The sequence below is a fragment of the Ranitomeya variabilis genome, chromosome 3 (assembly GCF_051348905.1).
Source record: "Ranitomeya variabilis isolate aRanVar5 chromosome 3, aRanVar5.hap1, whole genome shotgun sequence".
NCBI lineage: Eukaryota > Metazoa > Chordata > Amphibia > Anura > Dendrobatidae > Ranitomeya > Ranitomeya variabilis.
The window spans coordinates 410,953,569-410,969,995 of NC_135234.1; the positions used below are offsets into that span (position 1 = coordinate 410,953,569).

The following is a 16,427-nucleotide window of genomic DNA, read 5'->3' on the forward strand; positions in this document are numbered from 1 at the left end:
AGCATAACAACATCTATGGACCCTTCAATATAATAGCCTGCCTAGTTTGATGACGTGCAAAGCCTCAGTATACTGACGTCTTAGGACTCGCCCCCCTTCCCTTTATTGGCACCACACCTCCTGCACCTCCGATGCTCTCTACCTACATTCAGCCTACGAGTAACGGGCTACACACGCAGGCTACCATGCACAGCGACAGGATCAGCGCAGGCTGTATACTCGGCCATGGTGGGTAGGGTACCCCCTGGAGTACTCACACCTCATTTAAAAACAGTGGACTTTACCTTTACTGCATTGCTACATATATTTTTTAAAAATTAGAATTAAACCACTTCACAAACATTTTCTGCTTTCAAACAGAAATGACAACAGATAAAAATGAAACAAAACATGTACAAAAAACTACATTCCGTTACGCTAATGGGGAGAACACGCAGTTGACAAAGATAACAAAGTGGTGCTTCCCACCCATTTTCATAGAGAATCACAAAATATGGCATTTTTACCTTATAGTGATGAAAAAGATTTTGGCCTCAAATATATGTAAAATTGTTTCCTGCCCTTGGTATTTGGTTGGACATACCGTAACTTTTTTCTGCAATGCAGCCATGGGACAATATGTCACCAAACTAAAAAAATCAGCAAAAAACACGAGCCTGACTTTTTTATACTGTATTGTACTTCTCCTTCTGCCTGAGCGCTGCTTGAAGTAATGAATATCAGGGTTGAGTGAAGCCCTAATCTCGAGTTCTGTGTACAAGGCAAAGGGCCAAGGCATCAAGTGTAAATTGCAGAACTTTTCTGGCCTTTTTTTTTTTTAATTTGCAGCAATTTCCAATTATCAGGTTGTCATTATAAATAATAAATGCATTATAAATAATAAATGCTACAAATACACCAGCACCATCCAGAGCACACACTATCCTGAATCATCCATATCTTAATGAATACTACTATTATGTTCCCGTAAATGCTAATTCCTTTAGGCTCTGTTCTGCAAACCAGTCGAAAACAAGTCACAAACCCAGAGCAATGTCAAGGGTTTGTCTTCAAATTAGCCTACATGAAGAACTTTCAAAATCCTGGAAAGCGTCTTTGACTGTATGGCCTAAATGTAATTGTTAACTTGGCCATACCAAAATTCCCTTGGCTGTATTGAGCCCTATATAAACACTCCTCAACAATGAAGAAGTTGTGGAATTGTGGAAATTGGTGGATGGATAGACCTGTTAATGATATGCAAATGATGACAAATTTTAAACAAAATGTTCAAAATCTCTTGGTTTACTCAGTATTGCTCACCAATACACTCTTTGCATGTTCTCAGTGAGGTTGGTCTTGGTTGTCTGAGCAATGTTCTGCCATGCTGAATGCACTTGGGCACAAGAATCATCTACAGCTGTTGCGGTAGCTCACTATGCCCACCAACGACGTTCCAGATGTGCTCAATGAAAAACAAGTCCATGGTCCAAGGATCATGATGATTTGTGTGCCCAAGTTGATTCGCCATGGCAGAGCACTCCACAAACAATCCCTAATAACCTCATTGATACCCATAATTCTATGATTTTTTTCTGCTTGGTGTTGCAATTTCAGGAGTTGAGTGTAGATGTGATGAGATCCAATCCCATAATGTAGCTGATCAGCAGTGGAAGGTTTTTGGTGTGAATTCCAAGTAGAATATCTGTAGCAAATTAAACTACAATGTTACATTGTTTACAATGCTATGTCCCATTATAGGAGGTGAAGTCAGTGTCTGAATGTATCTACTGTGTGATTAGACTCACATACTGTACATAGGAGCCTGGTTCCTATTCCAGCCTATCAACACCTTATGATCACATTGTGGGTGGGAGAGTTTAGAGGGGCTTAGACTTTGCACTTACTGTTGACTGTGGTTTCTAATGGGAATGACATAACAGGACATTTAGCATGCAGCAGCAGTGCGTATGCTTGACTGCGGCTCCGTTCATTCCCTATGGCGCTACCGGAAAAAGCAGCAGCCCAACAGAGAGTGAATGGAGCAGCAGTTGGGCATACAGACTTGCACTGCATTCTTATGGGTATAAAAGTGCTCTTCCTGCCTATTGGTGTAGGTCCCTGCAGTCGGACTCCCACCGATTTTTAGATTATCACCTAATCTCTGAATAGGTGGTTACGTTTCTTCACTGGACAACCTCTCTAACTTTCTGCCACATGACACATTATTCTGTGGAGTAAATACTGTTGCCATACAGGTGACATGTCAAAGTAACGTCCGCAGGAATGACAGGCTATTACACTGCCTCCCCTGCTTGCTTTTGTCCCATAGTGTGTTATGAACACAAAAAGGGGGAATGGGAAGGAGAGTCAGCTCACCGTATCAATGCAGCATGGATCCTGCTGTTTGCTTCACATGGATAAGCCCATGTGATGGCTGTAAGCAGAGGCAAAAGGAGGTCCAGCGTAGTAGCAGGTATGTGCAATAAAATCCAAAATGTAGAAAAACAAGGTAAAAGTACATGGCGGCTCCACCAGTGTCTAAGACCTACGCGTTTTATCTCATACGAGCCTTACTCATGGTTGGGAGTACCTGCTGATCCACTGCACCTCTGTACCTTTGCCTCTGCTTAGAATGTGGTATGGTGCCTTCTTTTCCCCAGATAAGTGGCACACCCATCTGTAGACGTGATGTGTGATTCATCAGAGTAGGCCACCGTCTTCCATTCCTCTCCACTCGATGGTGGTTATTTCGGTGGACAGGGTTCAGCATGACCACTTTTTGCAGCTGCATTCTAGTATCATCCCACAATATCTGTCATTTTGGAGATCTTCTGACTTCGTTGTCCAGCTATCACATTTGGCCCTAAGATCTTTTTGATTGCCCATTTATTCTGCATCCAACACATCTGAAGATCAGGTGCCATTGCACTGATATATACAGTGTGATCTTGTCAGCGGCATACTTCTCACAGTGGTCTTGGTGACCTTTACTTACCGTACTTTTCGATTCTTATTTTATTAAAATGTGTTATTACCTCCTACTGTGATGCTGTCCACGCTAGTCGATATACTGGCAGTGCTGTTATTTCCTAGAACCTGTACCACGGTGTCAGCCTTAATCCCACTTATTGTAGCATTATCATTGCAAAACAGCAGCTGGAAATGTGCCGTGGTGGGGTTAGGTCTGAAACAAGACATGTAACACACGTCACTGGTCAGCCATGTCACCTACTAGTTTGTTTTCTTGTACATGCAACCAAGATGGTGTCCTCATTTATAGTGTATATTGGGACCTTTACCTTAGCAGGAAGACCAATGCATTTCTGTAGCTCCCTGTCAGCAGACTATTATTTAATGACATATTTATCTGAAAAAAAAAAATTTTTTTAGTTCTGTCATTTCAACATATTCTGCACTTTACAATAGTAAACCTATAATAAAACAATGGACACAAATGGAAGGCGTAAATAGAATGATAATAAGGCTACACTGTGTGCCAGGTGACAAGGGCCAGACATGCCAGATCTCATTCATTGCACATTTATTTTATTTTTTCTGTATTAATCTGGTAATAGGTGAATAGGATTACTAGAGCCAGGATTCAGTACAGCTCTGTAATTACTTTGACCTGGCTTGGATGTAATGCACCTGCCCGTATCACATAGTCGAGCCCATTTCCACAGACAGCTCTTTTTGTTCTGCCTTGAAAGCTCATGACTGGGAACATTTCAATCCTGTATTCATTTCCAGCAATCTACACAAAAGATGCATTTTTCTTTCTGTATTCACCAATTTTCCAGCCTCCAATACATACACAACCAAGGGGAATACAGTCTATATTTGTCTTACATTTATTTGTAACACCAATAAGGAAAAAATGGAAGCCATTCAAATCATACTCAAATTTTTATTAGTATATAGAAAACACAATAATTAAAGAACATATAAGAAAAATGAGACTCCACAGGTAATAAGAAAACGGGGGGCACCAGAAGGCAGAAATTAAGCCATAGTAAGAACCTTATACAGATATATGTAAGAGGGAGTATATCTAAATGCGGGTACCAAAGAGATATAAGTAGATGGTAAGAGAATTAAGGCAATTGATATTTGTATATCTAGGTAAGAATCCTACATAAAATTCAAATCAAAATTAAAGTCAGATCTCACTAAATGTTTCGCAAGGAATTCTTTGTCACCCCTGGATGAAGCATTCCTTGCGAAACGCGCGTTTGGTGCAGTGGGACTCCTTAATCACCTTGCTGCAGTATTGGAGTCATGTGGGTATTTATTATGTTTAGTGAAATCTAACTTTAATTTTGATTTTAGTGTAGATATAACATTATTGCTTGCCTTACTTCTCATACCATCTACTTCTATCTCTTTGTTACCCACACTTAGATATACTCCCTCTTACATATATCTCAGTAAGGTTCCTGCTATGGAAAAAATTGGGAAATAATTCATCTGTGAGCTGACTACCTGCCCTTTTTTTTGTCTATACAACATATGGTCCATGTACAGATAGTATGGGGACGGTCAGCTTACCGTAGTTTGTAGGCGCTGAGCAATCTTCTGGAAGTCAGCAGATGATGTATCATTATACGGTGGTAGGTACACTTCATTTGTTAATGTAAAGGAGCCCACAAACATTCTGCATGTCTGGGTGGAAGCAGGTTGGCTTGTTCCTGAGTCAGCAAGCGATGCATCAACTGTTTCCTCAGTGTAATTCCAGGTGTTTCTGAAGCCATTCATAATCACTGGAAACTCTGCAAGATAAAATAATGCTAACATTGTCTTAGTATTTCTTATAATTCGACATTTGTCAGAGGCCTACAGGAGAAAATGAAAAGTCAGTGAAGTCATTGATTTAATATGGGTGCAGACACACCATTATTGTACATGACTGTAAGGGTGAATGGCCACCCTAGGTGTTGTGATGTCAGGGGTTAATCTGATCGTGGCATACAGCCTAATCCCCTATACTGTTGAAGCCGTTTTACTGCTTGGTGCTGCCCAGTAGTAATATTACCATTGTCAGCCTTTTCTCCCTTGTCATCCATACACAATCCGTTTTTTTACATCAGCAGCTATTAATCATTTACAAGACAATTTACAACTTCCTATCTTACGGATTTGCAATGTATCCGTAAAAAATAGATGCTATCCTGTGGCTCCGTATGGCATCCGATTTATTTATTAATTTTTTTATGCGTACCCATAGGCTTGGATGCGCCTCATCCGATTTACAGAAGAAACCAGTGCATGCTACGACTTTTGTTTCATGTCTCATGAAAAAAATCGACATCTGCACAGCCCCATTGAATAACTTTGAAAATACAGTCATGCACGGGCCCAGAAAGAAACACATTTTCTCTGTTTTGTTCTTTTAAGTAATGAAGAAAAATCTAGAAAAGCGTTCACGAAGGAAGATTTCCAATGGAGTGGCCCAAACCCAAATTTTGCTCATGCATCCACTGATAATTTAAAGGGAATTTGTCACCTGATTTTTGCTTTGTAATCTGAGCACAGCATGATGAAGGGGCAGAGACCCTAATTCCAGAATGTGTCAGAGAGCTGCTTGGGGCAGTTTTGATAAAATCACTGTTTTATCAGCTATCAGATCTATCGGTTCTTTGAATGCTGAATTCTGTATAAATGCAGCAACAACTGTCATGATCTCTGCAGGCAGAGATCATAGCAAGCCTATAGAGGGACAAGCTCTCGGAAGATGGAACTATACTGACCATGAACTAAGCCTGCCGCGCAACTAGAAATAGCCAGGTAGCATTTCCTATTTATCGCTAGATGCCCAGCTCTGGCCTAAGACCTAAATAGCTAGCAGAGGGAAATATAAGACCTGGCTCACCTCTAGAGAAATATTCCAAAGAAGACAGTAGCCCCCCACATATAATGACGGTGAGTTCAGATGAAACAACAAACGCAGCAGGAAAATAGTCTTAGCAAATTTGAGGTCCGCTTACTAGATAGCAGAAGACAGATAGTATACTTTCATGGTCAGCAGAAAAACACTAACAAAACACCATCCAGAGATTACCTTAAACTCTGGCATTAACTCATAACGCCAGAGTAGCAATCCCTGATCAACGAGAGCTTTCCAGACACAGTAACAAAACTTCAGCTGTGAACTGGAACAAATAGGCAAAACGAAACATGGACAAAAGTCCAACTTATCTAGTAGTTGTCTAGAAGCAGGAACAAGCACTGAGAGGCATCAGATAACATTGTTGACCGGCAAGAAACCACCAGAGAAATGAGCTTAAATAGCGACACCCACTACTGATGGAACCAGGTGAAACAGGAAAGAGGATGACAAGTCCAATTCCACAAGCGGCCACCGGGGGAGCCCAGAATCCAAATTCACAACAGTACCCCCCCCTCAAGGAGGGGGCACCGAACCCTCACCAGATCCACCAGGGCGACCAGGATGAGCCCTATGGAAGGCACGAACAAGATCAGAAGCATGAACATCAGATGCATTGACCCAAGAATTATCCTCCTGGCCGTAACCCTTCCAGTTGACCAGATACTGGAGTCTCCGTCTGGAAACACGAGAGTCCAAAATTTTCTCCACAACGTACTCCAACTCACCCTCAACCAACACCGGAGCAGGAGGCTCAACTGAAGGTACAACAGGTACCTCATACCTGCGCAATAACGACCGATGAAAAACGTTATGAATGGAAAAGGACGCAGGGAGGTCCAAACGGAAAGAAACAGGATTAAGAATCTCCAATATTCTATAAGGGCCGATGAACCGAGGTTTAAACTTAGGAGAAGAGACCCTCATAGGGACAAAACGAGAAGACAACCACACCAAATCTCCAACACAAAGCCGAGAACCAACACGACGATGACGGTTGGCAAAACGCTGAGTCTTCTCCTGGGACAACTTCAAATTGTCCATAACCTGCCCCCAGATGTGATGCAATCTCTCCACCACCGCATCCACTCCAGGACAATCCGAGGATTCCACCTGACCGGAGGAAAATCGAGGGTGAAACCCCGAATTACAGAAAAACGGGGACACCAAGGTGGAAGAGCTGGCCCGATTATTGAGGGCGAACTCTGCCAATGGCAAAAAAGCAACCCAATCATCCTGGTCAGCAGAGACAAAACACCTCAGATATGTCTCCAGGGTCTGATTAGTCCGCTCGGTCTGGCCATTAGTCTGAGGGTGAAAAGCAGATGAAAAAGACAAATCTATGCCCATCCTAGCACAGAATGCCCGCCAAAATCTAGACACAAATTGGGTACCTCTGTCAGAAACAATATTCTCAGGAATACCGTGCAATCGGACAACATTCTGAAAAAACAGAGGAACCAACTCAGAAGAAGAAGGCAACTTGGGCAGAGGAACCAAATGGACCATTTTAGAGAAACGGTCACAGACCACCCAGATGACAGACATCTTCTGGGAAACAGGCAGATCTGAAATAAAATCCATCGAGATGTGTGTCCAAGGCCTCTTAGGAATAGGCAAGGGCAACAGCAGTCCGCTAGCCCGAGAACTACAAGACTTGGCCCGAGCACAAACGTCACATGACTGCACAAAGACTCGCACATCTCGTGACAGGGAAGGCCACCAGAAGGATCTTGCCACCAAATCCCTGGTACCAAAAATTCCGGGATGACCTGCCAATGCAGAAGAATGTACCTCAGAGATGACTCTGCTGGTCCAATCATCCGGAACAAACAGTCTATCAGGCGGACAACGATCCGGTCGATCCGCCTGAAACTCTTGCAAGGACCGCCGCAGATCAGGAGAAACGGCCGACAAAATTACTCCCTCCCTAAGGATACCTGTGGGTTCAGAATTACCAGGAGAGTCCGGGTCAAAACTCCTAGAAAGGGCATCTGCCTTAACATTCTTAGAACCCGGTAGGTATGACACCACAAAATTAAAGCGAGAAAAAAATAAAGACCAGCGCGCCTGTCTAGGATTCAGGCGTCTGGCAGTCTCAAGATAAATCAAATTTTTGTGGTCAGTCAATACCACCACCTGATGCCTAGCCCCCTCGAGCCAATGGCGCCACTCCTCAAACGCCCACTTCATGGCCAAAAGCTCCCGATTCCCAACATCATAATTCCGCTCTGCGGGCGAAAATTTGCGAGAAAAGAAGGCACAAGGCCTAATGACGGAGCAGTCGGAACCTTTCTGCGACAACACTGCCCCAGCTCCGATCTCCGAAGCGTCAACCTCAACCTGAAAAGGCAGATTCACATCAGGCTGACGCAACACAGGGGCAGAGGCAAAACGGCGCTTAAGCTCCTGAAAGGCCTCTACAGCATGAGGGGACCAATTAGCAACATCAGCGCCTTGTCTGGTCAAATCAGTCAGTGGTTTAACGACATCCGAAAAACCAGCAATAAATCGGCGGTAAAAGTTGGCAAAGCCCAAAAATCTCTGAAGACCCTTAAGAGAGGAGGGCTGAGTCCAGTCACAAATAGCTTGCACCTTGACGGGATCCATCTCAATGGAAGAGGGAGAAAAAATATACCCCAAAAAGGAAATTTTCTGGACCCCAAAAACGCACTTAGACCCCTTCACACACAAAGAATTAGACCGCAGAACCTGAAAAACTCTCCTGACCTGCTGGACATGAGAGTCCCAGTCATCAGAAAAAATCAGAATATCATCCAGATATATTATCATAAACTTATCCAGAAAATCGCGGAAAATATCATGCATAAAAGACTGGAAAACTGAAGGGGCATTAGAAAGACCAAAAGGCATGACCAAATACTCAAAGTGGCCCTCGGGCGTATTAAATGCGGTCTTCCACTCATCCCCCTGCCTGATCCGCACCAAATTATACGCCCCACGAAGATCAATTTTAGAGAACCACTTAGCACCCTCTATACGAGCAAACAAATCAGTAAGCAATGGCAATGGGTATTGATACTTAACAGTGATCTTATTCAGAAGCCGATAATCAATACATGGTCTCAAAGAGCCGTCCTTTTTTGAGACAAAGAAAAACCCGGCTCCCAAGGGAGAAGAAGATGGACGAATATGTCCCTTTTCCAAAGACTCCTTTATATATTCCCGCATAGCAGCATGTTCCGGCACAGACAGATTAAACAGACGACCCTTTGGATATTTACAACCCGGTATCAAATCTATGGCACAATCGCACTCACGGTGCGGAGGTAACGACCCAAGCTTGGGTTCGTCAAAGACGTCTTGATAATCAGAGAGGAACTCAGGGACTTCAGAGGGAATGGACGACGAAATAGAAACCAAAGGTAAGTCCCCATGAATACCCTTACATCCCCAGCTCAACACAGACATTGCTCTCCAGTCCAAGACTGGGTTGTGAGACTGCAACCATGGCAATCCCAGTACCAAATCGTCATGTAAATTATACAGCACCAGGAAACGAATAATCTCCTGGTGATCCGGATTGATACGCATGGTTACTTGTGTCCAGTATTGTGGTTTATTATTAGCCAATGGGGTGGAGTCAATCCCCTTCAGAGGAATAAGAGTCTCCAAAGGCTCTAAATCAAAACCACAACGATTGGCAAAGGACCAATCCATAAGACTCAGAGCGGCGCCAGAGTCAACATAGGCGTCCGTGGCAATGGATGACAAAGAGCAAATCAGGGTTACAGACAAAATAAACTTAGACTGAATGGTGCCAATGGAAACAGACTTATCAAGCTTCTTTGTACGCCTAGAGCATGCTGATATAACATGAGTAGAATCCCCACAATAGAAACACAATCCATTCTTCCGTCTAAAATTCTGTCGCTCGCTCCTGGACAGAATTCTATCACACTGCATACTTTCTGGCGTCTTTTCCATAGACACCGCCAGATGGTGCACCGGTTTGCGCTCCCGCAGACGCCTATCAATCTGAATAGCCATTGTCATGGACTCATTCAGACCTGCAGGCACAGGGAACCCCACCATAACATCCTTAACGGCATCAGAGAGACCTTCTCTGAAAGTTGCCGCCAAGGCGCACTCATTCCACTGAGTAAGCACAGACCATTTACGGAATTTTTGGCAGAAAACTTCAGCTTCGTCTTGCCCCTGAGATAGTGCCATCAAAGTTTTTTCTGCCTGAAGTTCCAAATGAGGTTCCTCATAAAGCAAGCCCAAGGCCAGAAAAAACGCATCCACATCGCGTAACGCAGGATCCCCTGCTGGCAATGAGAAGGCCCAATCTTGAGGGTCACCCCTGAGCAAGGAAATCACAATCCTAACCTGCTGAGCAGGGTCTCCAGCTGAACGAGACTTCAGGGACAAATAAAGCTTACAATTATTTTGGAAATTCTGGAAGCTAGCTCTATTCCCTGTGAAGAACTCCGGCAAAGGAATTCTCGGGTCAGATACCGGAGCATGTACCACAAAATCTTGTAAATTTTGTATTTTCGTGATGAGATTATTCAAACCCGCAGTTACACTCTGGAGATCCATTATTGTCAGGTGCACACAGAGCCATACAGAGATTAGGAGGAGAGAGAGGAAAAAGACTGCAGCAAGGCAGACTGGAGGGAAAAAAAAAAAAAAAAAAAAAAATTTCCAGCAGACTTCTTATAACTCTCCTTTCTCAACCTGGGTCTTTAACACTTTATTGGCCGGTCAAACTGTCATGATCTCTGCAGGCAGAGATCATAGCAAGCCTATAGAGGGACAAGCTCTCGGAAGATGGAACTATACTGACCATGAACTAAGCCTGCCGCGCAACTAGAAATAGCCAGGTAGCATTTCCTATTTATCGCTAGATGCCCAGCTCTGGCCTAAGACCTAAATAGCTAGCAGAGGGAAATATAAGACCTGGCTCACCTCTAGAGAAATATTCCAAAGAAGACAGTAGCCCCCCACATATAATGACGGTGAGTTCAGATGAAACAACAAACGCAGCAGGAAAATAGTCTTAGCAAATTTGAGGTCCGCTTACTAGATAGCAGAAGACAGATAGTATACTTTCATGGTCAGCAGAAAAACACTAACAAAACACCATCCAGAGATTACCTTAAACTCTGGCATTAACTCATAACGCCAGAGTAGCAATCCCTGATCAACGAGAGCTTTCCAGACACAGTAACAAAACTTCAGCTGTGAACTGGAACAAATAGGCAAAACGAAACATGGACAAAAGTCCAACTTATCTAGTAGTTGTCTAGAAGCAGGAACAAGCACTGAGAGGCATCAGATAACATTGTTGACCGGCAAGAAACCACCAGAGAAATGAGCTTAAATAGCGACACCCACTACTGATGGAACCAGGTGAAACAGGAAAGAGGATGACAAGTCCAATTCCACAAGCGGCCACCGGGGGAGCCCAGAATCCAAATTCACAACAAACAACACTGATTGGCAACTTTCTGTGTGTACTGTATATAAAGAGGTGCCAAAAAGTGGTGGGGACAGTGTGAATATGGAGGACTACATGGCATGAGACATCTAGTCCTCTAGTGATAATCAAGCAGACCAATAAGTATGACATCACTGGAATCAGGGTCTCTGCATCATGATACTCTCAGAATACATAGCAAAAAAAAAACCTACCAGCATATTCCCTTTAATAATGAGTGTTCTTTTAAATACCTGTTTGTAGATTATTGAACTTGCAATTGGGCCTTAGTTGATAGTGTTCAACTTTCCAGCAATGCTGACTTTAAACAATAAAAAAAGGAGTACGCAATAGATTGGCGTTATGTGTCTATTTTACACTTGAACATAACAAATATCATAAATGTCCAATAAATGCTCATAAATTGTATTGGATCCCAGAAGAAAAGGTGCCACGTGCAATAAATTCATTATTATTCGTGGGATATTTAGCTCATAGGTAAGGATGTGCATAACGTACCTGGAAACAAGACTCAATGTAGAAGTGGAGAAAGTGCTAATAGCTTGTTTGTTTTAGTAAATTTAAGTTTTATATTTCCTACTTACCCAAGAAAAACCTTGCACATAAAACCAGACCAGCTATTGCTAGAAGAAAAAAGAATCCACTCAGGCACTGAATGCAGTGGGAACAGCAGCAGGCGCAACAACTGCAGCATATTGTCCTTGGCTGGAAAAGAAGATTAGAAGATATTATAAAGATTATATATATTGGGGTTGCCTCATACATTAATTTCTCTTAGAATATGTAAAATACAATCATTTTGGTGTGTGTCCCATTGCCCCCGCACCAAACTAACAGTTATCACTATTCATTATAATAAGTTGATCAAATCAAAGTGCCCCTTTAATTGTACTATTTTCTATCTTTTGGACATAAATAAATTCGAAAAATATGAGTGTCAAATGATATTGTAGGTAAAAGTTGAATGCAGTAATGGCCATTAGTCGTCTCACAAGTTCGGCAATCTGAGAATTTTATTTCATACCTTCTTATGCAGTAACTTTTGATCTCCATCTTTTTCTGTCATTAAAGCCATTACTTAAAACAGATTGCTAGGAACGCACTTCTATCTTTTCCAATCAAAATTTTTCTTTTCATCTTTTAAAAGAAAAAATAGGTTAGAAAACAGAATACTTATACAATTCAAAGAGGGTTTTCTCATAAAGACAACGGCTTTCCGAAAGACATGGGGTAAAATCCAGTACCGGAAAAGAAGTTCCATAAAACCCCCAAAGTTTTATTTTTGTCAGATTAAAAATGCACCATAAAGGGGCGCCGCAGTTGCTGATGACACAGAACCTGCACGTGGATCCTCCTCATACAGTAACGTCTAATCATGTCCTTTATATGTGCAGTAAGTATAGGACTGGTCCCTGGATCAGAATAGGTATATATGATTTTAACGTGTCATAACGTGGTTCCACAGTACTTTTCTCCATCGTTCATTGGTCAGCTTTTTTATAAATATGTTTGTGGTATATCTAATGCAGCCATGACTATTGGTGCGCTTAACCGAAATATAGCTACCTACTCTTGCTAACTGTAACACCTATGTGGTATTTTTATACTCTGACTAAATAAAGAATTTGGATTTTATGGAACATCTTTTCCTGTGCTGGATTTTACCATTTGTGTTTTGGAGCTTTGGTACACATTCATTAGTCCATGAGTCTTCTTGCATCGTTGAAGGTCCTGTTTCCTGACATTAAGTTGCCCCTTATGGCTCTGGAAGGTTAAACCGAGTCACAGCTTACTTTATCTCTCGTATACCTTTCCAAAAGGAGCCTGCCTTTGTGAAAATGTTTCATAATGTGCCGATAATGTATGTAAAGCACTGTGGAATTAATGGTGCTATATAAATGAGTAAAATAAATAAATAAAGTGCTGGTTATTCAAATGAATGGGCACGTGACATCCTCCTGAACTGCTGTATCCTCGTTTACATAGAGATAACATCCATATAATTCAAGGAGACATTGCAGAGGTTGTTACATTGGAACAACTTCAATGCTAATCATCTTTAAAGAGCTTGTCTAATGTTCATTAATGGTTAAAATGTAGTGATGAGCGAACGTGCTTGGATAAGGTGTAATCCGAGCACTCTCGTGTCCTAATTGAGCATTTTCGTCGTGCTCAAAAAAATGCTCAAGTCGCCTCGGCTGCATGTCTCGGAACTATTCAATAGCCACAACACATGTAGGGATTGCCTAGCAAACAGGGAATCTGCAAGTGTTGTGGCTATTGAATAGTCGCGAGACATGCAGCCGAGGCCACTTGAGCATTTTTTTGAGCATGACGAAAATGCTCAATTAGGACACGAGAGTGCTCGGATTACACCTTATCCAAGCACGCGCTCTCATCACTATTGAAATTGTGAAGTGCTTGTATAAACAAGTAACTTTGCAATTTACCTCTTATTAAAAATCCTCTCTGTTCTCAAGAACGGAGGATTTTTTTAATTCTGTAGTGTACAGCTTTTTGCCCAGGTTACTGTGAGTGGCTGGATTTCTAGGCAAGGAGCATGTGCTTTACACTGTTTGATACACAGCTTGCAAGCGCCCCTCTGAGCTGATTGAATCCCGCCAGATACAGTGTCTCTGATGCTTAAGTGGAAAAGCTGCCCCTGTTAGCAGCATCGGAGAGTGCACTGTTGCCACCTTTGTTACTGTATATATTCTTTAATAAATAGTATTTGAAAAATAAGTCTCATTGACACTGTGCATTCTCCTAGCATCCACCAACCCAGATACCTCCACCCAGTGTCGGACTGGGATGCCAAGGGCCCACCAGTAACAATGACTTTGAGGGCCCACTTTGCACCTGCATACAAATATTACACTACCCTCATTCACAAATTTACCTATGTCTCTATATAATAATAGACTGGGTAGTTTGGTTAATGAATTATGAGATGCTGCTTTTTTCTGTACAGAGGAAATCATGTGAATTATGCCAAGTACTGCCCATATAGTGGGGTTCGGGGCCCAGATATGCACAGGGGCCCACCGGGGGATTCCCCTGTTACCCTATGGGCCAGTCCGAGCCTGCCTCCACCAGATTTGCAGATAGGTGGGTACTAGTGATGAGTAGTGATGAGCGAATGTGCTCTGATAGGGTGTTAGCACGCTTGGGTGCTAGCCGAGCATCTTTGGCGTGCTCTAGTAATATGTTGCATGTATTGTGGCTCTTAGACAGCAGGAAATACATACAGGGATTCCCTAACTGTCGCGAGACATGCAGCCGCGGGGTCTTGAAAATATGTTTCAAGAACGCCGAAGACACTCAGCACACGAGCATGCTCGGAAAACAATTTATCCAAACACGTTTGCTCATCACTAGTAGGTTCACTTGATCCTTCACCATTGAGAACATGTCTCCAGTGCCCACACCACTCCAGCAGATGCTTGATTTAATATGAAGCGTGTGTGAAGCTGCTTTATCACAGAGATGCATTTTCAAAACCTTGTGTTCTGTTGTCACTCCTAGATGTAGTTGTAGATGGAACTTTGTAGTAAGTATTAATACTGAATAGAGAAGATTTTTTTAAGGCTATGCTTGGGAATTACATTTGTCTGTCCTGGTTTAGGAACACAAAGGGAAAATAAACTCCAAGCAAATGTGGCGCTAAGCACCTTAGGATTTTTTTAATGCATCCACTTCCAGTGAAAAATGTTAATAAAAATTAATTTATTTTCTCAAAAGGAAAAAAATAAATAAAGAAATTATAGGTTTAGGAACAGACAGACGGAAATCGTATCCACCATGTATCCATTGTATTCCGTTAAATCAGTTTTTAGAATAAAAAAAATATATTTATATATATAAAATATATGCAGAATTTTTTTTTCCATAAACTGCCACATAACAAAATGCAGGAAGAACCTATAATGGTCATTAGACCTCTCTACCGAAACCATATTTGAAGGATAGGTCATCATGCATAGCGGAATGCTGTTTGTTCCTAAACTCCCTTCCGTGGTACACTATAGTTATCCATCTTGTTAACTTTTACATCTCTGTCTGTACAAGAGCCGAGAGCTTGGTATCATAAAAAACAAAGCTAGAAATAAGGTAAAAACACACTAAGAAATTACTACTGAATTTTAAATCCATTTAGAACATAGAGAAAAATAGTATTCAATAGAGCACATGAAGTTGAAGGCACAGAATGTATTCTAATCATATTCTCCAAAGACAGCGACTGATTGAAAGGCTACATATGAAGTGAGATGCCTACAACTGTATTGGGGGGCTATATACACTTTTCGGCACTGTACAACTCCAATGTTATTCAGATCAAAATTACGGCAAGGTGAAACAGGCCTTACAATGCAAAGTTTCTGCATACATATATGCAAGTGTCACAGGGTCCTTCTCTGGTATCACACAATCAACAGAGCAAGAGAATAGTGAACAATTCAAAGACCTTTATTTAGGCAAAAATACGAAAGGTCCATATACGATCCACCACACAAAGGATAAGATAGTCCAGAAGCCAAATGCAGTTCAGTAAGAGGATAAAAGCCCTGGGAGATGAGAGTCCAACAATCCAGCAGACAGAGGATAACATAGTCCATATATTCTTCTTTCTCTCTGAGGTGCTGTGATCACATCATAGTTCCACACAGGATCTGACTTCCCAGCTCCTGTCCTCCCCAGCCCCCTTCTTATGTCCAGGGGTAGTCAGACAGGTTGGGGTGGTTTTCAGGCCTCCCAGACCTGACAAAGGTGCCTCAGGGATTAAGGCACTACAGGGGGTCATCAAGAGGCATAGATACAGTGAGGCTGCAGACAGTAGGTGAGCTAATTCAATTATCAGCCTGTTGGAAGGTAATTGAGACTCTAGACAATATGGGGAATACACGGAATGATACAGGGCAACAAGAGAACACTATGAAAATCAGTAAAATTTAAATATACACAAAATGATACCCACATAACATATCACACCATCACAGCAAGTCACAGTAAATTATATAAATAGATAAGAAAAAATAAAAATAATAGTAGTAGAAAATAGTAGAAAAATAAAATAATTCCAATTGAACAAGACCA

General features: G+C 42.0%; 1 protein-coding gene across 3 annotated transcripts in view; it reads right to left on the reverse strand.

Annotated features, from left to right (window-relative positions):
- The window catches only part of LOC143816186 (chymotrypsinogen 2-like), a 54,329-nt gene that overhangs the window by 22,548 nt on the left and 15,354 nt on the right, over positions 1–16,427 (reverse strand). For 2 of the 3 annotated variants that reach the window (XM_077296272.1, XM_077296271.1), the window contains exons 2-6: positions 12,358–12,470; positions 11,918–12,038; positions 4,531–4,751; positions 3,282–3,349; positions 3,018–3,166 (exon numbers count right to left, since the gene is read on the reverse strand). In XM_077296272.1, coding sequence (XP_077152387.1) covers positions 3,018–3,166; positions 3,282–3,349; positions 4,531–4,751; positions 11,918–12,038; positions 12,358–12,408 — 610 coding nt within the window. In that variant the 5' untranslated portion in view covers positions 12,409–12,470. The remainder of the gene's footprint in view (positions 1–3,017; positions 3,167–3,281; positions 3,350–4,530; positions 4,752–11,917; positions 12,039–12,357; positions 12,471–16,427) is intronic. The other variant, XM_077296273.1, reaches the window with a different exon arrangement.